Consider the following 26,455-nt stretch of genomic DNA (forward strand, 5'->3'; position numbering starts at 1 on the left):
CAGGAGGCAGGAGGCAGGAAGATTGCAAGTTCAAGGCCAGCCTAGACTGCATTGTGAGACTTTGAATCAAAAACAAAAGAAAGCAACCCTCCTTGTGTTTCTGGTGTCCTAAATTCTTGTGCAGAGTCAAGCTTGTCTGCCAAGACTTGAACATTTTTGTTATAAGGTTCTCCCAGTGATAATTCCTCTCACACTTATACTTCATTTGAACATATCTGCATTTTCACCTCATTTCTCCAAGGACACTGTTTCGCAGGTCACAGAAATATAGGGTGGCATTCCTTCCCTCCCCTTTCAGCACCTTTGGGATTTCACCCCATCCTTCATTGGCTGCCACTGATCCCGAGATCATCAGTACATCTCGCTGTTCTCCACTGCCCAGCCCTTCTTGTTTTCCTGTGTGCTATTTTCCAGAATCTATCAGATTCTCATCCCCTTCCCAGTCTTCATCGGTTTGGATTGATGTGTCCAGGATCCAGGAGTGGGTCTTTTTTTTTTTTTGGTTTTTTGAGACAGGGTTTCTCTGTGTAGCCCTGGCTGTCCTGGAACTCACTCTGTAGACCAGGCTGGCCTCGAACTCAGAAATCCCCCTGCCTCTGACTTCCAAATGCTGGGATTAAAGGAGTGCGCTACCACTGCCCGGCAGGAGTGGGTCTTTGTATAACTAACTGCCCATTCTGCTTGGACTCTGCTGTTTCTTGGATCTGGAGGTTGGTATTTTCATCAATTATAAGAGCTTCTGATCTTTATGCATTCGTATCTACATGTAGCACCCCGCCCCAAACATTCCTCTGCATTTCCTTTATGAATGCTAACACACATTTTCCAAGATTTATTTGTGTGTGTGTGTGTGTGTGTGTGTGTGTGTGTGTGTGTGTGTGGTGGGAGGCACCCTGAAGGTCAAGAAGAAGGTGTCACATCCTCCAGGGCTGGCTGGAGTTTCAAGCAGCTGTGAGTTGTGTGGCATGGATGCTGAGACCCAAACTCTAGTCCTCTACAAGAAGAGAAGGAGGAAGAGCAGCTCTCACTGAGCCAGCTCTCCAAACTCTAAATATACATTCGCCTTGCCTAGCTTTCCCTCCCCTTCCCTTCCCTTCCCTTCCCTTCCCTGTTTTTGGAGACAGAGCCTATGTAGCCTTGGCTGCTTTATAATGCCCCACAGACCACTAAGGCTCTACTCCCAACCCCCAGCTTTCTCCTTATTCTATTCTAGTCCGACACTTTACTGGTGCTCATCCATGTTCCCTAGTCTCTCCCCTACAGTATCTAGACTTAAATTAATCTAGCACATTTTCTTTCTCTGATATGGAAGTTTTCATCTGGAAATTTCATCTCTCTTGACTTCCTGTCCTCTGAATCGTCAAGAATTGTTATAGAACAATTGTTTTAAAGTCATTTTCAGCTAATTATACTATGCCTGGCATCTCTGTTTCTATTGCCATTCCTGCAAACCAATTACTTTCCTATTATACACTGCACACGAGGAATGCTAAGTTGTTGGACTTTAAAGAATGTTAAAGTTTTGCTTTGGTAGGCAGTTAATTTACTAACTAGTCGGAGTAATCCCAGTGAGGCTTGCTGTCAAACTAAGAAGTGAGTTTACAGGTTTAAAAGAATGACAATATAGAGTAAAATGGCGTAAGGAGCCTGGGTCCCTGAGGACAATGTGGGAGCAGTATCCCAGCCCTAACTGGCTGAGGGTAACGAAGAAGGGAGGGGAATACAAAAAGGTGTCATTATGGAGCTGGCTGCCCTTGCTCTTCAGGTCCCCTGCTGCAATGTGCTGCAATTACAGGTTTATTCTATGATCTTAATCTTTTTGAAAAAATATAACAAGAAAGCCAACAGCTATTGTGCCAGTGAGCCACTGCTATTTGACCTATGCTACGAGCAGCTAAACACTGTTTCTGCTGAAATTACTGGCATTCACTAAATAACAAGCAGGCCCTGTGAGACATTGCTGGGGTTAAATAAATTTTATATGACGGACAGGGCTCCCCTTTCTTCAGGCTTATTAACTCAGAAAATGGGTGGCAAAGCAGAGCTTGCAGGCCGAGTCCGCCACTTCCCCAAAACTCTCACTGAGACACAGCCCCCTTTTTATTCACATCTGCCTTTAGCTGCTTTGATACTCCAGAACTGGATGTTGAAGACAGAGTTGGTGCTGTGCACAAAGTGTAAAAGATTTACAGCCCGGGCCTTTATTGCAAGACCCCTCCCTCAGGACCCCTTCACACTCTTCATCAAAAAAATGCTGTTCATGAAGGCTTTTACTGACAGCAGTTATCATATCAGAAATGAAACCTCAAGGGCTCCACCGTTAAGAGCACATCCTATTCTCCTAGAGGACATGTGTTCAGCTCCTAGCACCCACCCATAACTCCAGCTCCGGGAGATCTGACACTTTCTTCTAGTAGCCACACTTATGTTGCATATACTCACACTCATTCACATACACACACAAAAATGAGTAAACCTTAAAAAGCAGAAAACAAACAAAACCCCCAAACCTCTAAAAGAACAACAAAAAGAAACCATATAAAGAAACAGAGAAAGAAAGAAGGAAGAAAAGAAAGAAGCAAAAGAAAGAGAGAAAGAAATAAGGAAATAGAGAAAGAAAGAGAAAGAAAGAAGGAAAGAAAGGAAAGAATACGAATAAGCAAGCAATTATTTAAATATATAAATATATCCCCTGGGATACAAGATGTCACAGTGGGAAGAGCAACTTGCAGCCGGAGCTAACTACCTAAGTTCAGTTCCTGGAACACACATACATACTGGATGGAGAGAACAGACGACTGAAGGCTATCCTGTGACTCTATGCATGCTCATTCAAGCACAGGCACACACATGTACACATGTATGTATGTACACACACACAAATACATATATAAATACATAAATAAAAAAATGCTGTTTAAATAACAGAAAAACCTTAGGCTGACACGACAAAGAAACAACATGAGTTATCGTATCAGCTGGTTGATCCAGAGGAAAACCGCTGTCCAAGAGAGCATAGCATGTCTTTTGGACCTCAGCCCTCGCTGGAAGCTCCTGAGAGAGTGACTTTTAAACTGGGCCACAAGAACAAGGGTAACTGGACAAAGGTGGGGAGGGTGGGACTTCTGCCTTCCTTTAGTACATCTGTTCCTTGGGCCTTGCTAAAGGTATCCAATTAGGCTTTAATGAGACAGGGATAGCTTTCTTTCCCAGAGGAGGCTGAGGAGGGGGGTCAGGCTAGACAGCCACCCTAGGACATGGAGGAAGGCGTCACCAGGGTCCTTCTGATGCTCTGAGAAGTAACCCCAGTGGCAGGACACCAGGTGAGAACTGTGAAGAGACAGGAGATGTGGCTTATGGACCAGGACAGGGTGCCTAAGGACACATGCTGTTTTTCACGCCCTTGGCCATCTGCTCTCCAGCTAGTCATTTGTTTCAATAGCTACTGGCTGACAGCGCAGGGCAGCTGGTTTTCCACTGCACTCTCAAGGTTCCCAGCAGCTGTCAGCTCTACGCACTCATGTCTCGAGAGGATGCTGAGGACCTCCCCGATTCTGCTCCAGATGTGCTCGCCCTACCAGCTTCTATCATCTCACTTGTATCTTCCAAGCAAGGCTTTTGTCACCCTTGACAAGGCAGAGAAAAAAATGCCCAGGTGACGGAAGGGAGCAGCTATGCTCCGTTCAGGCCCAGCACTCAGACAACACATGCTCCCTAGGGCAGGCCACCTTAAACTTCTGCTTGCTGGGTCTGTGAAGACAGCTCAGTAATTAACAATGCCTACTGCTCTTGTGGAGGATCTGAGTTCAGTTCCCAACACATACACATTTATCTTGGGCTGGAGTGATAGCTTCAGCAGTTAAAGGGCACTTACTGACCAAGATTCGGTTCTCAGCACTCCCAAGACTGAGCCTTTTCATACAGTTTCCTGTGCGACCCATTTTGCAGATGGGAAGGTAAGACACAGAAGAGCAGGCAAATGACTCAAATAGCAAAGGTGATGCCAGGATGAACACTGGGCATCACCGCTTCTAAGAGTCGGCCATAGGAAAATTCTCACAAAGCATCTCTTTCATCAGTGTAGACAAATATAAATAAACAAAACCACAAGGAGATCCCACTTCACACTCATTAAGATGGCTACCAAACCAGCAGGAAGTAAGTGTGTGCAAGGGACCAGAAGAAACACAGCTGTTGGTGACTGCTGGGGGATCATGAGATGATGCAGACCCCCGAGGGAAAAGTCCGGAGCACCTCAGAAAAGTAAACGTAAAGTGAACATGGAGCCCAGGCTTCTGCTTCTGAGTCTATATCTACAGCAACCAAAAGCATGGGCAGAGGCAGGGATTTGAACACCATATAGCTGTCTGCACTGGGTGTGGGGATGCACATCTTTAGTTCCATTACTTGGGATGCAGAGGCAAGAGCATCTGTGAGTTTGAGGCCAGGCTAGTCTATAAAGCAACTTCTAGGATGGCCAGGTCTGTTATACATAGAACCCTGATTCAAAAACTCTCTCTCTCTCTCTCTCATATATATATATGTGTGTGTGTGTGTGTGTGTGTGTGTGTATACACACACACACACACACACACACACACACACACACACACACACACACACACACTGTCTTAGTCAGGGTTTCTATTCCTGCACAAACATCATGACCAAGAAGCAAGTTGGGGAGGAAAGGGCTTATTCAGCTTACTTCCACATTGCTGTTGATCACAAAGGAAGTCAGGACTGGAACTCAAGCAGGTCAGGAAGCAGGAGGTGATGCAGAGGCCATGGAGGGATGTTCCTTACTGGCTTGCTCAGCCTGCTCTCTTATAGAACCCAAGACCTCCAGCCCAGAGATGGCACCACCCACAAGGGGCCCTACTCCCTTGATCACTAATTGAGAAAATGCCCCACAGCTGGATCTCATGGAGGCACTTCCGCAACTGAAGCTCCCTTCTCTGTGATAACTCCAGCCTGTGTCAAGTTGGCACACAAAACCAGCCAGTACACACACATACATACATACATATATATATATACATATATATGTATATATATGTATGTGTGTGTGTGTGTGTGTGTGTGTGTGTATGTATGTACGTATGCATGTATGTATGTATGTATTTGAATACCAGGTCTGCAGCAGCAATATAATAACTTGAAGGTAAAAGTAACCCAGGAAACACAATTTGGTATACAGGCTCAATAGAAATCAGTTCAGTCTTTAAAAGGAAAGAAACTGAGATAGAGCCTACCACCTGGATGAATCTGAAGGGCAGTATGCTAAATAAAACAGCCAGGCCCAGAGACAGATGCATTGAGTCCCTTACACAGCATCCACAGAGAAGTCAAATTCACAGAGGCAGAAGGTGGAACGGTGGCTGCCAAGGCTTCGGAGAGAGAGGACTTAGAGGACACCCATTAGTGCTGTCACTTAATGGGTGTATGGTTTTGGGGCTGGTGGGTCAGTCCCAGAGCCTCTAAGTAGACACTGCCTCTGATCACACACCCTGGTGATGATTTACAAAATAAAGTATATTCTGAAGTTGTCCAGTGGAAGCAGTTGCATGACAATGGGAGTGTCTTCATGTTACTCTGCTGTATAATTTTAAACGGTTAAAACCATTTAACCAAGAGTTGGCTAGGTGTTAACAATCATATGCTGCTCTTGCGGAAGACAGGAGGTCAGTTCTCAGCATCCACATCAGGTGGCTCACAACTGCTCTAACTTCAACTTCAGGGGATCCAGCGCCTTCTGCCGGCCTCCAAGGGAACCAACACACACATGTGCATACACACATACACACATACATACACACACACACACACACAATGAATATTTAAGCATAAATCATAAAAAAAGTTAAAATGACAAACTTTCTATTATGTCTCTCTTTAAATTAAAAATAATTTAGTTCGAGGGCTGGGGATGTCGCTCAATTGGTAGAGTGCTTGCCTAGATTGCCAGAGGCATGGTGTACATCAGGCACAGAAATACAGGCCTGAAGTCTCAGCACTCAGGACTCTAGTAAGGTAGACCAGAAATTCAAGGTCATTCTTGGCTATTTGGTAAGTCTGAGGTCATCCAGTGAACCATGAAACATGATTTTGTTTTCAATATAATAACCAAGTTTTGCTTAATATAAATTATAAATGCTTCTGTAATTATGGTTAAGATCATACTGAGTAACAATGTTATATATATATGTATGTATATATACATATACATATATATGTATATATATGTATATATATATATAATAGGGCTGATTCCACTTCTTTTTCTTTGTTTTGGTTTTGGTTTTGGTTTTTTGGTTTTTGGTTTTTTGGTTTTTTGAGACAGAGTTTCTCTGTATAGCCCTTGCTGTCCTAGAACTCACTCTGTAGACCAGGCTGGCCTCAAATTCAGAAATCTGCCTGCCCCTGCCTCCCAAGTGCTGGGATTAAAGGCGTGTACCACCATAGCCTGCTGATTCCACTTCTAAACTTTGGGGACTGAGAAAACATTGTAAACAGATCAAGTACTGTAGACGTCCCTTGGTCTACATGAAAATCCAATGCATCAAGGAACAGCCCCAGATTATAGACTCACTGACTCATTTGCTCATCCATCTATCCATCCTTCTATCCATCCATCCATCTATTTATACAGTCCCCCCCCCTTTGATATTTGCTGGTCTCAAATTGCAGTAGTCCTCCTGCCTCTACCTCCTAAGTGCTGGAATTAGGGTGTGAGCCACCAGGCCAGGCTTAAACTACAGATTTTTAAAAATCATCTTTTGACAGAGAACAGGAACAAAGCTCAGGTAGCCTGGGGGTGTACCGTGAAAACTGGCTTCCACAGAGTACAGGGCCTGTGGAGGGGTTCTCATGAGCGGGAGGTTTTTTCATGTCATCTTTGCAAGATGGCCTCTGAACGAAGCCAGGGACGTCTAAGAGGACCCTAGTCCCTGAGTTATTAGTAATGGCAACCAAGTTAATAGAGAACCCAGGAATGAAGCAAGAACTCCCTCCAAGACTCAAACTCCAGCCATTCCATCCTGGAGAGTTCAACTAATTCTCTAGCCAGGACACACAGAGGAAGGTTTTGTGAAGTGGGAGCCAACAACCTTGATGAGATAAAGCAGTATGGGTAGGGACAGAAACCCGGCACTCTTGCTAACTTGCTGTGTGACTCTGAGAGTTCCTATACATCTCTGGCCTCAGCTGCCAGGCCAGCCTGGTCTGAAAGATGAGGACAAGAGAAAAAAGTAAAGGTTGATATGACCCCAATAAACGACACTATCACCATAGTAAAAATGAAAGCTTGACTCATCAGTTCCATGTTGAAACTGGGACCCTCAGTAACTCTGGGGCTGTTTAGCCAGTTCCCGCTTCCTTTTCAAGGTAGTTCTAAGCCTTCTACAGAGAGTGGCCCCTTCCCCAACCCTGTGGTCACAGCAGAATGCAGAGCCTCCTTAGGTCAGGCCTACCATTTCCAAGTCTAACCATCTACTATAAGTCAGCTCAGAGGAGGCCTCAGGACTGGTAAGGCAGGTTTGGGGGGTCAAGAACAACAAGATGAGAACTTCTGTTTTTCAGGGCTGAGTGACAGACACCAATCTTGGATCCCAGGAACTTGGCTCTCCCCACAACCAACACAAAAGAGATAGCCTGTCTAGGGCCCTGGCAGCTTAGTCTGATGTCTGTTGATTCGGTCAACAGGTATCGGGTTGAGCTGATAGTAATGGCGAACCTTTTAGGAAGAGCATGCCGTTGAGCTCTGAGGAAGCAGAGGGGAGCCCTCTGACTTTCATGGCCAGACAGAAGGCAGGTGGTCTGAGTACTACAGCAACCCAGTGTGTGGACTCAGATCTGGTGCTGGAAAGTGGTGCTTTTTTTCCCCCCTACAGCAGAAAGGCTCTCAAACCACAGCATCTTCCCCAAATATAGACCGAAAAGCCAGGTGTGGTGGCACACTCCTGTAATCCCAGTGTTTTGGAGATAGAGGCAGGAAGATCAGGAGTTCAAGATCAGCCTCACTGCATAAAGCGCCATCAAAAAAAAAAAAAATGTACAGGGGCTAGCGTTGTAGCTCACTTTTAGTGTGATTACCAGCGTGATTACCTTGGGTTGGATTCCCAACACTGCACAAGCCCAGCATGGTGTTGCATGCCTGTAATCTAGCACTGGGAGAAGTAGAAAAGTCAGGAGTTTAAGGTCATCTTCAGTACTCACTACCAAGCAAGTTTGAGACCCTGCCCTCAAATACACACATGCACGCAAACAACACTGCGCATGCTCAAGGACATCTCAGTCTCCTCAGTCCCCAACAGATCAGCAACGTCTCCTGCCAGTCTCAGCTTGGGCTCTCCTTGGCTTAGTGCTCACACCATGGCAGGGGGCAGGCAGAAGGAGGCAATTCGTTTGTTGGTAGGAAGCAGTGCTCCTTGCCCTACTGTGCAGGGCTCCCCACTGGGTTGAGCAGTCTGGAGACCATGAAAGCAATGGGGAAGATTCTCAATAGAAGAATGCAGATGTGCCCTGCACACACAAGTCAAACAGAGCACCTTCTAGGGAAGGAGAGCCACACTGGACTGGAGTCTCAGGGCGGCCATTCTTGAACAGAACAAGAAGCCTATTGGATACACAGATACCCAGGAACTGAGTATTTTCTTCTACCCAGGTCACGTACTTCTGTGGGAGGTAGCTTACACAGGAGGTGTTAGGGACCACACTTGGAGAAACCCTGCTTTGAAGGAATGGAAGGGAGGAAGCTAACTGTGGCTTTGACGGATAGCTTTCTTTTCCGGGGATGTTCCCAAGAGGACTTTGGGTAGATTGCTAAAGACTTGTTCTTGGGTCATCTACACCGCCACACACGGATATGAATGAAACACGCTAGAAGTGAACCCAGGAAGGGCGTCAGCCTCTCTGTTGCAGATTGTCAGAGATTTCTAGGGAGGATGGGGGAAAGGAGAAGGCAGAGGCAGGGCCGGAGCCTACTATCTCAGGAATGTGCGGGGGCAAGGTCCTTGCTTACACTCAAACACCGTTCACAGGTGAGCACCACCAGGAAGGGCAGTGTCCCGATCTGGAATGGAAAAGGCTCTGGAATCTGACCACAAACCCTTGCCACCTTCATGCTAGGAGAAACCAGCCAGTACTTTCTGCCGCCTGTGGCTAGCTCCCTACCCTCCCATCAGCCAGCCCACAGGTTCCAGCCTGGGAAGACTGCTGGGAACCTTAATGCCTCCCTATCTTGCTCCTGTCTGTGATCTTGGACGACTGCAATCCTGCCTCTGTGACCTTTCTATCTCCTCACTGTATCTAACAGCCAGTAAACACAATACTCCTGTGAGGGTCCCGTCACTGGCCCCAAGGTTTCCAGACACTGAGCTCAGCCATTCTAACCTTCGGCATCACAGCCTTGCATTTTCTCAGCAGGTGTGAAGTCCTACCTACCGCCCTGCTCCACCCCACTTCAATACCTTAGGCTTTGAGAGTGAACTAAGAAGTTTCTTTCTGATAGCGTTTATAGCAGGCTATAAAAGTGTACTGTTCAAGACACCACACAGCCATGTGGCAGATCCCAGATCAGAGCTCACAGGAAAGAGGCTACACACCAAGAAAAGAGGCCACCCAACCTGGAGTACTCAATGTTACAGCCTGTGCTCGCATCTCATGTACTGCTGGGACCTGCTGACAGTACACCCTGTGTACTGCTGGGACCTGCTGACAGTACACCCTGTCTTACACCGTTCACACATGTCACAGAAACACCTCACTGTAACAGTACATAATGTGCAATGAATGTGTCAATTAAATATCTTTTAAGAAACTAATGCAGAGGTTGACTCAGTGGGCACCTCTAAAAAGCTCCAAGGCCGTGGTCATGAGCTGGTCTGGCGCTCCCTCTCTGAGGGACAAGAGAAGAGGAGAGGGTTCACGTGAGTGAATAGGAGTTTGCCACAGGGGGTGGATGACAAAGCAAATGCTCAGATGCAGTAGACCTGTGCCATGAGCTTTATGCTCATGCTCTATGGTTCTGGGAAGGAACAGATGCCCTCTGCTGGTGACAATACCCTAATGAACAGCTGCTAGGGTCAGTGCATGCCTATCTACCACAGAAATCCAGTTCAGGACCAATCCTTTATCTTTTTTTTTTTTTTTTTTGGTTTTTAGAGACAGGGTTTCTCTGTATAGCCCTGGCTATCCTAGAACTCACTCTCTATAGACCAGGCTGGCCTTGAACTCAGAAATCCATCTGCCTCTGGCTCCCAAGTGCGGAGATTAAAGGCCTGTGCCACCACTGCCGGGCCAATCCCTTATCTTTTCAACCAGCATCTCTTGTTGCTTGTGTCTGGACCGAGGGTTTAAGGTGAGCCTTACACACAGGTTGGGTCACCAGCATAAGAACACTACAGTACTCTACTAGTTACCGGTATTTCTGAGTACTTAAGAGTTTACCCAAAGTCACAGGTTAGTAAAAGGCAGGTCATACATGGGGATGCAGGGAGCGGGGCAGAGGGAAGAGTAGGGAGATGATGGTATCCGTTGCTCTCCCATCTGCCCTGGGTGGGCCTGGGTTGTTGTCTTTGGCTTCTTGAGCTCCCCACCTCCAAGTCCTTATGCAATCTATGCAACCTCTCTCTTCTAGGCCCAGCCTTTGGAGGCCACTGTGGCTTTGAACCAGAATGGACCTTTCTGGTTTTTGGTTTCTTGTTTGGAGCTCAGGCTGTTCTCAAATTATATATATATATGAGATGGCTTTGAACTTCTGTCCCTCCTGCCCAAACCTCTGAATACTGGAATTGTAGGAATGTGCCAACTATCATGCTCAGCTTAGGGAACGCTGGGAATTGAACCCAGGGCTTTGTGCATGCTAGACAAACACTATTCTAAGGGAGCTCCAGCTTCCCTGACTAGAAAAGACCCCTTAGCTCCAGGGAGGCAGGAAAGGCTGGTCTCAGGGAGCCAGTGTCCCAAAAGGAGGTGAGGTCCCAGTGGTTATAATGGGGGATAGGGGAGCCATGCAAAAGTTAAAGCCGAGTGTAGGCCAGGCTTCCGAACGGCCCTAACCCACATAGGCTAGAAGCAGAGGACCAGGGTAACTTCATCTACTGAATTCTGAACTATGAGGGTTGGGGAAGACTTTGTAAAATGAAAAAGAAAAGGACTCCAACTTATCTTCAATAAGATAATTTTCTGAGTACGGAAAGCTGGCCGTCCGTGGTTCCCAAATCCGATCTCTGAACTGTAAAATGTGAGCATCAACAGAATGGGAAGATGGAAAGTTCTACCCCACAGACTCATGTCCCATGAGCAAAGTTAGTTCAAGTAGAAAACAACCTTCAGCCTCTGCATACAGATTGTCCAGGCAACACCGTGATTATCATGTTGTGACTTGGCCCCCAACTCCAAGGTGTCACACGATGCATGTAAGCGTACCCAAGCTGGAAGAAACAGGAAATACCTCTGGTTCTCTAGATGCAAGCATTTGTATTTCATACAGAACCTTCAAGCTTTATATTACAGAGGGTAGGGGGAGAATGGAAGCCGAAATCCAGATAAAGAGGACGTGGGAATTTTGCACAGTAGTCTTACTACTTGGCTGTCTTTCTGAAATCATTCCAGATACTAAATATCTAAGTATGCTTGTGAAAGCTGAGCAGTTTTGTGTGTTCCTTTATTTCTGTAATGCTAGGGACAAAATCTGGGGCTCCTGAATGATAAGTAAATGCTCTACCTTTGAACCCAGAAAGGGCTATTTATTTATTTATTTGTTTGTTTATGTATTTTGTGGGTATGAGTATGTTTGGGAGGGGCACGCTATGTGTGTGTGTAAACCAGAGGTCCACACTGGGCATCTTCCTTAATCACTTTCCACAGTGAACCTAGAGCTCTCTCATTCAGCTAGACCAGGAAACCCCAGGGATCCTCCTGTCTCTATCTACCCACCCCTGGCTGTTATGCTGGCCACTGAGAATCAAACTTAATCACATAGCAAGTACTTTACCAAACAGAGCTAGCTCCCTAGCCCAAATGAGGTGTTAAAAAACACTCTTTTTAAAAGTGATAGTTCATACCTGGGTGCGGTGGCACATGCCTTTAGTCTCAAAGGCTGGTTGATCTTGGTGAGTTTGAGGCTAACATGGTCTACATGGGGAGATCCAGGAGAGCCAGAGGTACGCGGTGAGGACTCTGCCTCAAAAAGTGACCGAACAAAAAAGCGATAGTCTATATCTTTAGTCTCAGCACTTGAGAGGCTGAGGCAAGAGTATTGCGAACTGTTTAAGGTCAGTCTGAGCTGCGGAGTAAGACCCAGTTTAAAAATACCACCAAAAATAACAATAACACCAACAGTAAAGCCAGCACTATTATTATTTTTTTCCCTCTAATTAAGGAAAACAAAGCTTAGAAAATGGGCACCAGCCAGCTTCCAAGGGGGCAGTCAGCACTGGGGTATGAGGCAGGACTTCAAGTTGAGCACAGGCTGGCCAACAGAGGGAGAGGCCCCTCACCTGGTCTCTGTTGTTACCTCAGCCTCTGTAGGAACACAGGGGAAGGAATGAGGCATCAAAGGCCTTGGAAAAGAACAGAATTTGGCAGTTTGGTAGAAGGAGAGGAGGCTCAAGATGGATGCTTTTGAAAGTAGCAAGGGCCTATGGGCAGGGGTGATGGGAAGCAGGCAGAAGGAAGACCCACACTGCACTGTATCCCATGATGACCTGTAGAATCAGGACAACTACAGGCTTCAACACGTCTGAGACCAAGATGAGACCCGTGTGCAGATCTGCAGCCATCTGCAGAATTGCTGAAATTCTCACATGATGCAGGTACTCAGAAAGGGGCCCCAGAGAGCAGGCGGCTAAAGGCTGGGAGATACGAGGCACATGGGTAGGGATGGGCAGAGAGGAAGAATGAAAAGTGCCTCCCATTTCCCTGTAAGAATGACCATGCTGAAGCACTGGCGGCACCACTGGGAGACCAAGGAAGCCTGGGCTCAGTGTTAGAACACCACTGCGGCTGGCACTTTGTTCCAAGAGTCATGGTAGAGAGGATGGAGGGAAATTGCTGAGGCACGGGGCAGGTGTAGGCAGAGGGTGTGGCCCTCCTGTTCTTCATGGGGGATAGGGCTGATCTGTTCTGGGGTAGAATCTAAGCAGACAGAAGAAAAGCCCATGGAAACCTGAGAGAGGAGAAGTGCCTCTAGGGAAAGAGCCAGGAAGGGATCGTGAGAAGGGCCGTGGGGGAAGCTGGGGGGATGACAGCTCTCTCTTCAGGTCTCTCTCGTGACTAGTGCAGATCTGTTCTGTCCCCCCAAGCAGTACTCATCCAACCTAAGATTGCACCCTAAGCACTCGGGGGTTATTTTTCCCAGCATTGAGTCTGGATCTCGCCTCGAGAGATCTGGACTGGGTTGAACAGCATAGTGAATCTATCTGCATGGAGTCACTCCAGAGTGACTTTTGAAGTCAGCAGATCACATGGCCTTAAGAAGAAACATGCCCTGGCTACAGTCAAGAATACTACTTGTTGCCAATACTGTGCCATGAACTCCTGGCTGCGGTGAGGAAAGGCTAGTGAATGAGGCGAAGAGGTGGCCAATAGATGGCTCTTATTTAAACTAAAGAAAGAATAACTTTGCACCCTGACCTTCGGTGACCCCGACATGGTGTGTCACTTGCTGATGCACTATCTTCTGTGTTCTTGTAGTCTGCGGCTGTTTTGTTTGGTGCGCCACTGTCTGTGAGAGCCGGTAAGGTATCAGTGTGTGCTCACTGCTACACCCATTCATTCCTTGCACAGTGCCTATCAGAAATCACACATAAGAAACTAGTGGGATTCTTTTTATTTTTACTTTTTCTTCTCCAGGCAGGGTTTCATGAGATAGCCCAGGCTGGCCTCAAACTTGTGATCCTCCTGTCTCAGCCTCCCAAGTGCTGGGATTATAGATGTGTGCCACCACACTTGCCTTATTAGTTTTAGTCTCCACTCTAACCAGTGTGTCCAAGGGGAAGGTAATCCAAGCATGGCCAGACCATCTTTCGGCCAAGCAAATCCAAGTCCCAGATGACTCGCTTGACTTCCAGTGCAAACAAACACCCTGAAGGATAATGTTCCAGACCAAGCCCATGGGCTATCCCAGACCCCCAACCATAGGGAGACTTGGTTCTTGGCAAACAAGGACTGAACCCAAATCACCTGATTGGCCTCCATTAAGCAGAACAGGGTCTCTAAGAAGGTGGAAGTCTATACCATGGATAGGAACTTTTTTTTTTTCGAGACAGGGTTTCTCTGTATAACCCTGGCTGTCCTGAAACTCACTCTGTAGATCAGGTTGGCCTCGAACTCAGAGATCTGCCTGCCTCTGCCTCCCAAAGTGCTGGGATTAAAGGCGTGTGCCACCACCGCCCAGCGTGGATAGGAACTTAAGCTAAGGAAAGTGTTACCTGGAGGGATGCTGACAAACCAAGTGGATGCAGAAGAGCACACCAACCCTGCATACAGGCACATCTGCTAAAACAGGAATAGACCAAGCAGAAAGCCCTAAAAGACTTTAAGTAGTCGTGAAGGGGTCACAGTAAGTGAGGAGAGCTCTAGCTGAAGTGACCAGGATGGCTCTCCTAAGCTTAGCCTGGCCTGACCTACAGAATGAGGGAGAACATGAAGGAGGTGAGGTGATTCAAATGACAATTTTGCTACTTAGTAGCTTTGCAACCACAGGCAAGTTTTCAATTCCCTGTCCCCTGGTTTCCAGTCATCAGGATGGAGATGACAAGAGATTTTGTCTCAGCACCATTTCTTGGGCAAAGCTGGATGATACAGTCAAAGCACACAGCCCAGAGACTGACTAAGTGTCAAGTCTTAATAAGCATTAGAAAGAATCAGTTCTGGTCAACAAGCTATGATTCGGAGAACGGGGTGGGGGTGTGCGGGTGGGGAGACACTCTTCAAGGGGCTGGTGGATGCAGGTGCAAGGGTAGAATCCCTAGCTAGTCCTTCAGGTGGAAAGGAAGCTGAGCCTAGCCCCAAGGCCGACAACACTAAACAGCTTAAGCCAATTGATTTAAAAGCATCATAAATGCAATGAGGGTGGGATATTTTCCCATCCAGAGAAGGCAAGGAGCCTTCTATACTTCACACATCGGGAAAACAATTTCAAGACAGGTATAGAAGAGGGAAGATGACAAAAAGCAAAGCGCCTGACATCCCCTAGATGCCTACTTCTCCACCATTTCCTGAACTAACTCAATGAATGTATAATGACATGCTTTGAGATGACATTCACCTGGGTGCCCTTCATGCAGTTCTTCCACATAATCTCATTTCAACTCGACAGGGAAGCAGATATTTAACTATAGCTATGGTTCTCCAATCTAGCTGCACCCCAGAATCAACTGAGGTATTTCCCCCCAGAATCAACTGAGGTATTTTCTATTCTCTTTTTCTTTTGGAGGCGGGGTCTTGCCACATACCATAGTCTGAACTGGAACTCTCTTGGAGTGACTCTAGACTCTCCACCTTTCTTCTCTACTTCCTGAGTCAATGGTTCTCAACCTGTGGCTTGCAACCCTTTGGGGGGGGGTGGTTATCAAACAACCCTTTTTCAGATGGTCTCATCTGAGACCATCGGAAAACACAGATATTTACATTACGATTCATAACAGCAGCAAAATTACAGTTATGGAGTAGCAAAGAAAATAATTTTGTGGTTAGGGGTCACCACGACATGAGGGTTGTATTAAAGGGTTGCAGCATTGGGAAAGTTGAGGACCACCGCTCTGAGGCCTTCTGATACCTCCTGAAGGTTGGCGATCAGGGAGCTCTCTGAAGATAAGCCTCAGGAGGGCAAGGTTTCTGTAGTGATACTCGATGCTGATTCACCAGTGTAGAATGCAGCCTGGCATATTCCAGTGTCCAATAAATATTTGTTAAATGACATGCAGTCATTTAACAAGAGATGAGACGGGGGAGGAAGGAAATGGACTCAATGGGCCCCATCACCTCTAGCTGTATTTGCATAGTTTCGTAAATGCTATGGTCACTCGCCACTCGCCAGTCTATAGTAAATCTCATGAATCAGAGACTTTGTATTTCACATCTTGCCTTCCCAACACTCAAACCAGCTCACCACAGCAAGCTCAGGAACACCCTTATGGCAGGCACAAAGGTCTCCAGTTTCCAAATCCAGACTTGATACCACCAGCATGGTGTGTCTGTTTTCCTCACATGGGTAAAGGAATTTGAGAGAACCAAGCCCCAGGTCATAATGCCACTATCTGTTTAACTATTGGCTAGTCTTCTTCAACCAAGCATCCACCCCACTACCGTGGGACTTTGCTCTGATCCCCAGCACCACGGGCACTCCATAAATACCTGTGGAGTGAATGGCTGACACCTGGCTGGGTGGGACTGATAAATGCTCAGGGGCCCCTTCTGCACCTCAAGCTTTCCAAAAAGCCCCATATTCTACAGCAGCTAAAGGGAAAGAGATGGAGGGAAGTGACCTGCCAACAAAGCAGTTACAAGAGAATGCTCCTTAGCTCTGCCATGACAGGCACAAACTCATTACCTCCTGCTTCATGCACACCATCCTGGTGCCAGCTCACCTGCAAGTCACTCCACTCAAGAAATTCCAAAGAAGGGCTTGCCTCTGATAAGACCCAGGAGGAAAAGTTTATTGATTTATTTATATAGTGAGTGCTGCCAAGATGGTTGGCAAGCACTCCTGTTAGCTTGGTTCAAGGGAGCTATGGCCATTGAGAGACTTGAGCTGGAAGGAGGAAATGGTGGGGTTAGTTTCTCTAAGACAGGTGGATAACTCAGCCTACCTAGTGAGTAATGGCTTCACTGGTAAAGCCTGGTATTAGACAGGGTGTTGTGATCATACACATTAGTATTATCTCTCCAAAGAAACTTTTGGGGTAGGTGTGGCATATTTTACATCTCCCTATTTTACAGTTAAGGAGAAGGAATCAGTTCGATGTCATTTGCTAGAGGCCATGGTACCAGATTTGACTTGGTGTCCTCCAGTGATCTTTATGAAGTTCAGGGAACCGTGGGATGGGTTGTACTTATGGTGAGCTACAGCCATGTATGTGTTTTCTCCTAAGAGAAACAAAGTATGTACGATGACAGCTATGTCTATTTCTTTTGCTAAATCTATTTACTGAAGTCCCCTTCCCCTCAGTTTCCCTTTCTCTCAGAACTCAAATTGCATTGGTTTGCACTTGCAAACCATTCCTGAAGTACACAGAGAAATGCTCAGGGAGCTTGATAAAGAGGCCGTCGAGGCAGGGTGGGAAGGTTATTTCGATCATCTCATTTGAGCAGACACCTGACGCCTGGATCTTGACATCTTATCCCTCCAAGTCAGATTGCCAGTTGTCGGTGAATCCCAGGGATACTCCAATGACGGCCCAGGGACAGGAGAAGCCAAGGTGTTGGGTGGGGGTGGGGCTGGAGCTGGGGGGGTGGGTAGAGACTGCCACCAAACCAGGGCGGGACAACAGCAGGCAGGCGGCTGGGGAAATTCAGCAGCTGCTGCCGGCCTGGTGTCCCTGCTGCCAGCCCGTGATGAATGGAGGGCTAAGAAAAAAGAAAAAGCCAACAAAGGTGTCCCTAATCTTGACGCAGCTTCATTTCCCCCCTCCCTGTCTGACCATTGAGTGAGAATTTAAGCCTCAGTCCCTTTTCTTTGGCAGACATTTGAAACTGAAAGATCCCGTTTCTTCCCAACTGGGAGATGTCATGGGTAGAAGCATCTGGGGGGGGGGGAGGTGGGGGAGCACGTGACCCTATACACTTGTCCTTTCTTTTTGTTCCCCCCCTCCCCACTCTCTCAACCCATCTAGTCTTCCCAGACCAGCATTTTTATAGAATGCTCTCCTTGCCCAGCCACTGAATGCCTAGCCCGCCCTTCCCCATCCTACTACGTTATGCTGGTAAGAGGTTTCCTGCCTAGGAGCTAGAGGTTTAAATGGCTTCTATATGCAGGATAATTGATTAAAAAAAAATCATAGTTTTTCTCTCCTGCTATCACATTCTGAAACAGGGATTCAAGACAAGGGTTAGGCTAAGCTGGAGAGATGGCTCAAGCGGTTAGGAGCACTGACTGCTCTTCTGAAGGTCCTGAGTTCAAATCCCAGCAACCAAATGGTGGCTCACAACCATCCATAACAAGATCTGACTCCCTCTTCTGGAGTGTCTGAAGACAGCTTATATAATAAATAAATCAATCTTTAAGACGGGGAAGAACAGTGTGGCCTTCCCATGTGGACTCAGCACAGGTCCAGTATTTGGTCCTCTCTAGGGGGGAAGGGCTCCCTCTTCAAAGAGCCATTTGCCAGTGCCAGAAACGATGCTGAAGCCAGTTTTTAAAGTAAAGTTGATTCTACTTATCTGGACCCCCAACTTCCAGAAAACTGGGTAAGGGGAGCTGAGAAGGTGCCTGCCACGTGTTTTCAGTGAGCTCTTGGTGCTACGTGGACAGCCACCAGCCACTAGGTTAGCATGCCCTGAAGATGCCTTCGAATCCTGGCCATGGAGTCTCCCTGAGGCCACACACTGACCACCTCTTGATTTCACACAGTCAAGCCTGCCTCTCCTTCTGTGCACCTGCACTTGACATGCCAGCCTTCCTGGTAACTAAGGCAACTTGATTCTTTCTCTTCAAAAGGGCAGTGTTTCTCTCATGGCTACCTGGGACCCTGGGGGATTGGAAAATCAGGTCAGTTTGGCTAAGCCCTCTCCTAGAAGGGGGAGGGATAAGGACAGAGAGGAGCTGCCTCCTCCGTTACTCATTCCCTGGCTGGCAGATTTGCCCAAGCGCCTTGGAAACGACTGTGATCTCACTGCACAACTTTGCATCTTTCAGAGTCGCTACCTCCTTCTCTGGTCTCTCATCCTCATGGCTTCTGTTTCCAGAAAGTAGAATAGATTCTAAACAATCTCCTAAGCTGCCATGGGAGCCACCACTGGCTCCTGCAGTCAAGGGACTTTAGCAGCATCTTCCTCTGAGATCATTATCAGATTTGCTCATTCTGAGAGTGCTCAGTAACTCCAGTCTGATTTGTCAAAGGGTTCGTTGTGGGCCTGACAGAGATCAAGCCGGAGCAGGCTACTACTAAATAGGTAAGATATTGATTGAGAGGCCTGCTTTGCTGGGTATTAATTTTGACTTAACCTTTCTAAGTTTCCCCATCTGAAGATGGAAAGGTGATCTTATTGACCTCCTACAGCTGTTAAAAGAACTAAATGAGATACAAATGCTGAACCCACAGAGTAGCTTGAAGTTAAAACTCAACACTTGGTATCACTTCTTATGGCTTCACACCTTGATGGGCTTCCAAACCTCTTTTGTTTCTTCTTGTTTATCTCGAGTAGTGTTTTATAACCCATCTTACAACTGACACAAGAAATTTCCTTACATAGTGGCTGCTCACGGAATAGGGATGCCATGGTATTATATAGCCCAGGCTAGCCTCAAACGCATTATTCTTTTGCCTTAGCTTCCTGGGTACTGGGATTACAGAGGTATTCTGTCATGTCTGGCTAAGCTGAAGCCTAGATACTGGTAGAAAAGCTCTCAAATAACTGGCATACAGGTATTAGTGTTGCAAGTGTTCATGTATGGGACATTAGAAGTGTAAGCATGAGCCGGGTAGTGGTGGCACATGCCTTTAATCCCAGCACTTGGGAGGCAGAGACAGGCAGATTTCTAAGTTTCCTGGTTGGGAGGCCAGCCAGGTCTACAGAGTGAGTTCCAGGACAGCCAGGGCTACACAGAGAAACCCTGTCTCAAAAAAACAAAAAAACAAAAACAAAATGTAAGCATGAAACACACAGCTTTGGGCAAACTCCCCAGCAGACCTTTGACACTCCCACATAAGCAAGTGTGTCACAATGTAAACTTAGAATGTGATACTTGCAATGTGACAACAGTCAAAATGTCCCTAAATCCATGTTAACCAAACTGTTCCATGCATCACAAATTCCAGAGATGCTGCACACTAACGGCTTGCCACGGATGAGACTTGTCTGTCTAGCACGGCCAAAAATGACTATGAACAGTTCACCAAATCACCACAGCTTAGGAGACCCTGAAACTGGTGTTTCAGGAAAAGTTTCCATAAGAGAAGGAGGAGCAACAACCTTTACTCAAGGCTGAAATTGATTTGCTGTGTGACCTTGGCTAACTCACTTGTCTGAGTTTCATCAGTGAAGTCAGAAGCCTGGATTAGGTCATCAGAAAGGCGCATTCCAACTGCACAGCTGGGTGGAGACCCAGCCTCTGGTTGATTTAGGAATCTCACAGGTACTTTTCCTAGTAAAAGCTGAAGAAATGACACTTTCCAGTGCCCCCTGCATGCCTGGCTCTATGCTGAACAGCCACCCTGCCTGCTTCTGCTTCTTCAGGTCACACACCTCCTTTGGTGGTTTATGTGTAACTCCTCGTGCCAAAAACAAACAAATAAAAAACAAACAGGCAAAACCAAGGTGCAGAGAGGATATGGACATTTGGCAAGGTCACTAGAGGCCAAGCGGCAGGGCCCACGAATCCAGGATCGAAACACTCACCCGTTTCCATTATCCATACTTGTCACCTGGTTGACCATGGCCACAACAGAAGGGCCACAGGTAAGTGAAACTGTTCTTGGCTTAGTTCCATTTCCCAAGGCCAAATTCCTGCCGCAGTGGGGCAGAGGTCCTGAGTCAGCAATTTCAGTGTGGGCTGGAAGCTGAAATGTGACTTCCACCCCAACACCACTCCAACGAACGGACCGAAGACCAACCGACGGACCAACCAACCAACCAACCAACCAACCAACCAACCAACCAACCAACCAGTAAACAAACAAGAGGGGTAGGAGAGGTGGATCAGAGGTCTAGAGTCCTAGCTGCTCTTCCAGAGGACCTGGGTTCAGTTCCCAGCACCCCACATGACAGCTCATAACGTCTATAACTAAAGTTCTAAGGGAACCAGCACCCTCACACAGACATACACCAAAACACCAATGTACATAAAAATTAAAAAAAAAAGAATGTAAAAGTAAATAAATAAATAAATAAATAAATAAATAAAATGGGAAAAACAGGTAGCTGTCTAGATGCAGCCCGCCTAACATTCAGATAGTTTGCAAACGTTGGGTGACACCAACCGGGGCAGTAGCGCAGAGGTAGAGCATTTGCTTAGCAATCCTGAGGCCCAAGGTTCAATGCTATTAAAAATTAGTAAGTAAATAAAGATGTGTGGTCTCACTGAATTTAGTCTCCCAGAACCTCAGATAATTCAAGTCCCAGGGCTGATGGGAGGATTTACAGAGCTAACAACCCATGGAATGCTTTCTCTCAGCTGTCCGCCTGAATACTGTAAATGTTCAACCATTGTCTGTTCACCAAATAGTGGGCTTAGAGGGGGTGACAAGCAGTTTACAAGTTTCCGTATGGCAGGAGTCATGAACCTGGAGTTCACTGGGCCCAGAAATTATGTGCAGAAGCCCATGTTTACACGTGGTGAATAGTCATGGACTAAGAGGGCCTAGGGGAAGGCCTTCAACTATCGACTTAAGCTCCTCCAACAAAAATTATTTCTGAATAGGTTGGTAAACATTGGCTGTGTGGTGATGGTACAGGAGACAGCTGAGCCCTGAGCTACTGGACTTGTTACTGGACCCCCAAAATGTTCAGAGTTCCCAGGGAGTCCTGCAAGGTCTGAACACAAAGCCAGGGAGCAGGCTTCAGGAATCTTCTCTGTAGAGCCAGTCCCCGTGATCCAGCTTCCTTGGTGAACAATTGGTGCATTTGTTTTTCTGTACCACGAAGCTGAACGCGGCAGGAGGCTGGTCCTTTGCTGGCAGCTTCCAGAAGCACCTATGTTTAGATGCAAAAGGCAACCAGACCTAAGGGGGCGTTCAGGTATGACCTGCAGTACCTGGTTCTCTAGGGACCTGTCCCTCCCCTGATTGGCCTTGACTTGGGTAAAGCCTGGGTGCTACTGCAGCCTTTGGCCCAGTGGGCAGGGTCCAAGCTGCCCACTGGACCCTCTCCCGTTGTTGGGACAACCGTCCTCAGGAATTCCAGCCTCCCGGTCTTTGCTGGGTGAAAAGGGAAGAGAGTTGGCAAAGCTGGCTGCTTGGCTGCTCTTCCACACCCCTGGTGAAAAGGGGGAGCTGAAAACTGGATTCTCTACCCCCAGCAGCTCTATGGACAGCACACAAAACAGCTTAGTCCCAGAGGGCGGAATGTGCCAAGACATTCTTTAGGGTTGGTAACCAGAGACACTATTTTGTCCTTGGTGGCTGAGAAATTCCCTTTCCAACTGAAGGACCATTTGACTTCTTTGAAATTCAGGGGAATGGGCGGGCATGGCTGTGATGTGCGCCTCCGATACACGCACTCTTAAGGAGTTTTCTTAAATTTGTTTTTTTCACTTGTTTGTTTTACACCATTAATTAGTTATAGAGATGTAGCTAACTACTCTGGGAGAATTTACCTGTCCTCCCTAACCCCTCACATAACCCCTGAAGCTCTTTTAAGCTTAAATTGCCCCAAGCTTATGCCCCAAGCTACCCCTATCACTACCCCTATCATAGCTCCTTCTCTTTCATAGTCAGCTTGGGTATGGAGAAGCAAGAAGGTTGAAATCACAGCCTTGGGGGCCTCATGGAGAACCCTTAGCCAACTGCTTCCATCACCCATGGAAAGCACTCAAACCTCACCGAGGTTAGGCAATGAGCCCATGCCCACATTGGCAGGGTTAAAAGGCACACACCGCCTAACCAGGTATACAAGAGATTCCAAAGATGGAGAAGCTGTGCCGCAAAACTCTCAAAGCTGACTGGCTACAAGAGTGATCCCAGCCCTGATCCCAAGCTCAGGGGCACGGGGTTTCTACGAAGCCCCGTGCAGGTGGGATGAAGAGGTAGGACAAAAATAAAGTCTGTGAGCAGCTCTGTCAAGCACTACTACAGCTGTGACTTCTCACCAAAACAATCTGCCTAAATGCAGAGGTTGCTTGGGCCAGGCCTGGTGCAGAAGGTGATTCATAGTAAGTAGTCAGTGAGAACTGTACCTTTTTTAAAGATTCTTTTCTATTGCTGACAATAGAGATTGCTAGTTTCCCATGAGTGAAAACTATATAAAACAGCTTTTAATGAGTTGATGTAAAGGCAAGTATGAAGCAACAGTTTAGGTAGATATACCAGAAAGACACCAATGTGGCACACAGCTCTACAACCTGGCATCTTATCTTCTAGTCAAATCAGCTCTTGGGAAGCTACCCTTTTGCCCTCTTCCAAGGGCAATGGATGACTGGTATTTTTTTGAGAAGTTTGCTATGCTGTATTATTCTCTCAGATGCACGGTCATCATCAAGGCTGGCAAAGCAGTGCTCACCCACAAACACACCACCCTACTGCTAGCAGCACCTTGGGCTCAGCTGCAGGGGCTTACGATGTAGGACATACAAGCTTGAAGTTGTTCGTTCTAAGGGGTAACAAGTTGTCAAACTCCCCAACACAGTCCCAGAGACCTCTGGGGGTACCTTGCTCTGAGAGGCCCGGGGAAGAACGAGGTTAAAAGGCAGACAACTTAGTAAGTGGAAAGAACCAAACACCAGGAGCAAATCACATCCCTGGGTTCCAGATTTGCTCTTGTGTTTAAAAATGGGAGAATAAGCTGGGTAAAGTGGTACTGGCTTTTAATCCCAACCCTCTGGAGGCAGAAGCAGGCAAATCTCCGGGGCAGCCAAGGCTACCCACCCGGTAAGATCTCATCTCAAAGATCCAAAGTAAATAAGCAATAAACAAACAAATAAATAAACAAGCGGAAATTAGAATTGAGAGTTGGTGAGATGGCTCAGTAGGTTAAGCCATTTGCCACTGAGCCTGACCCCTGAGTTTGATAAACAGAGGCGGTGGAAGGTGGAAGGAGCTAATGGACTCTTACAAGTTGTCCACTGACCTCCACATGCACACACACTATTAAACATGCATACACACCATTATTACACACACACACACACACACAGAAAGAGAGGGGAAAGAGGTGGAGTGACACATATGGGAAGGAATTGGGCTTGCGTTTTCTATAAACTGTCCAACTTTTGTGTCTCACTATGTAGCCCAGGCTAGTCTGTCTTTCTAGCATAAAGTGAACTCCTTCCTTTCCAAGCAAACCATTAATCAGACACAAAGGGAAACTGAGGCCAAAAGACCAAAGCAGCCTGTCTAACACTCCGCAGTATTAAATTTTTCTCTTCCAAATTTCTCGCAGAGCAAAAGAGTCGGAGCTCAAGAAATGATGAATGAACGAACAAACAAGCTCAAGAGAAAGTGAACTCATCGCTTTCTACCTTTTTTTTTCCCCTTTAACCCTCATCTTGCTATACAACCATTCTGGACTTCTCAGATCCCCTCATCTGAATGAACCCCATGAGATGAAAGGTCCAACAAATTCACCCCGATGGCTTCATTGGCACCAAGCCCCCAAGGTCACAGACCAGGTGAAAATTTAACATTCCTAGGACGCTTTGGCCACACACCTTCTCGGCAAAGGACGACTCCCCTCCTCCTGGGGAAGATGTGGGCCAGGTGTGAGTAGCTGAAAGTGGAAAGGAGTCTGGCATGGTAAGACTCTACCTGCCTCAGTAAAAAAAGCTCCAGCTACTTATACCTAGCGAGGTGCCCACCAAGGTCAGGATTGTTGAGGAGCCTCTGGCCCCAGAAGGAAGAGAGGAGAGGAGGCTAGGGGTAGGGCTTTGCCAGAGGCCTCTCACCTCTATCTGCATCCTAACAACTACTAACTTGCTGCGAGATTCCTGGAGAACCAGTCTCCCTCTTTTGCCCTCCCCCGCGCTCCCTCCTTCCCCTCCCACCTCCGGCTTCCCCAGACTTGCTCCAAAGCTTTGCTCGGCAGCCAACGAAGCACCTGTCAAAAAGCTGCTTTCTCTTCATCAAACAGAATGTCCTTCCTCCAGTAGTCTTCCAGAGACCCGTGGGCTCCCTACCACCCCTCCATGCCAGAACCACTCCTTCTCAGCCAAGGGAGTCCCCCAGGGAAGATTCACTTCACCTGGTCTTGGTCTTTGCCTTCACCCGGGCCAGACCTCGCTCTCTAAAGGGGTCGGAGACCCTGCTAGAGCTTAAGGTCAAAACTCTGGGCAGGTGCCACTAGGGCCTAAGTCCTCCACCTGGGGCTGGCTGCGGGCGGTCCGCTTGGCGTCCGCCCCTCTCTGCAGCTCTTAGGGCAGGAGTGCAGCTCAAGGAGGGGTGAGGGTGTTGGAGGGGGCCAACTAAGACCTGTTAGAGACACGCAGAGTCCCCCTGCACACCAAGGGCAGGTGCGGCCCAGGCGCGGTGCCGGGTCCGGGTCGGAGCACTCCGGGTCCTACCTGTCCCGCGGGTCGATCCAGCTGGTGGTGCGGTTCCTGTGATCTATGTAGTAGACCTTGCCGTCGAAGTCGCGCGCCTCCTCCCAGCCCTCCGGCAGGGGCAACTCCGGCCGGGGCATCTTCCCGAGCCTGGCCCGCGCTCCCCCATGCAGCTCGCGGCCGCCACGGGGCTCAGCGGCTCGGGCCGGCCGCTTTGGGTCCAGGCGGCCGCAGAGGCAGCATGATCGGGGGGTGGCGCCCGCGGATCGGGGGCCCTAACGGGGGCCGGCCGGAGTGGCGCCTCTGTCCATGCGGCCCTGCGGCCCCAGCCCCGCGCCGCCCGCCTCTCACGCTGCCATGTGCGCCCGCCGCGGCGCCCAGCCGGCCCGAGTCCGCGGCCAGCCAGCCGGGAGAGCGGCCCGAGCCGCCGCCTGCCTGCCCCTGCCTCCGCGCGCTGCGCTCCACGCCGCCGCCGCCGCCCGCAGCCTCTGCCGGAGCCCCGCCGCGCTCCCCGAGACTTCTCCCTCCGCCAGGTGTGGCTCTGGCGGTGCAGGTAACTGCGCTGCCCCGGAAACGGGAGGCGGAGCTCCGGGCTCCGGGGTTCCCGGGTCTCCTCCCCGCGCCCAACGCGGCGAGGGCGGGTCCTAGAGCCCGAGACGCGCCCCCTCGTGGGACAGTCCCAATCGCCGACCACCCCTGTCCTGCCTCAGAAGGCTAGGCTCTCTCCACGCCGAGTGTCCAGGCTCTTGGCGCATGTGGCCCCAAATGTTGACACACCCTGTTTTCTGTGGTCGAGAACCGGGAGTCAGGCAAGAAGTGGTTAAGTGAAAACATTCTTGCAAATCGGCGAACATAAGTTTTCCAGGATCTCTAGTCCCTTCCTCCCCCCCACCCCCAGCACTCACACCATCTGTCTCCCTCCTAGTCAGTTCTCCCCGTGTTGTTTCAACCCTTCCCTCTGTAATTTGCAAATGTAGCTGGCTTTCCTTAGGGTCCCTAAAATTAGGAACGCTATGGATCTGCTTCCCTAAGAGGACTTCCAGCGGGTGGCAAAGGAGAAGGAAGGACACATTTTGCCAGTCATAGTGAAGTGCACCT

The 26,455-nt window shown here is 48.1% G+C and overlaps 1 protein-coding gene across 1 annotated transcript in view; it reads right to left on the reverse strand.

The window, feature by feature from the left end:
• Positions 1 to 26,134, reverse strand: part of Wwc1 (WW and C2 domain containing 1) — a 148,978-nt gene extending 122,844 nt beyond the window's left edge. The window contains exon 1 of the mRNA XM_031355125.1: positions 25,379 to 26,134. Within this exon, the coding sequence (XP_031210985.1) occupies positions 25,379 to 25,497 (119 nt within the window). The 5' untranslated portion in view covers positions 25,498 to 26,134. The remainder of the gene's footprint in view (positions 1 to 25,378) is intronic.
• Between the last annotated feature and the right edge of the window lie 321 nt (positions 26,135 to 26,455).

This window comes from Mastomys coucha, unplaced genomic scaffold (assembly GCF_008632895.1).
Source record: "Mastomys coucha isolate ucsf_1 unplaced genomic scaffold, UCSF_Mcou_1 pScaffold5, whole genome shotgun sequence".
NCBI lineage: Eukaryota > Metazoa > Chordata > Mammalia > Rodentia > Muridae > Mastomys > Mastomys coucha.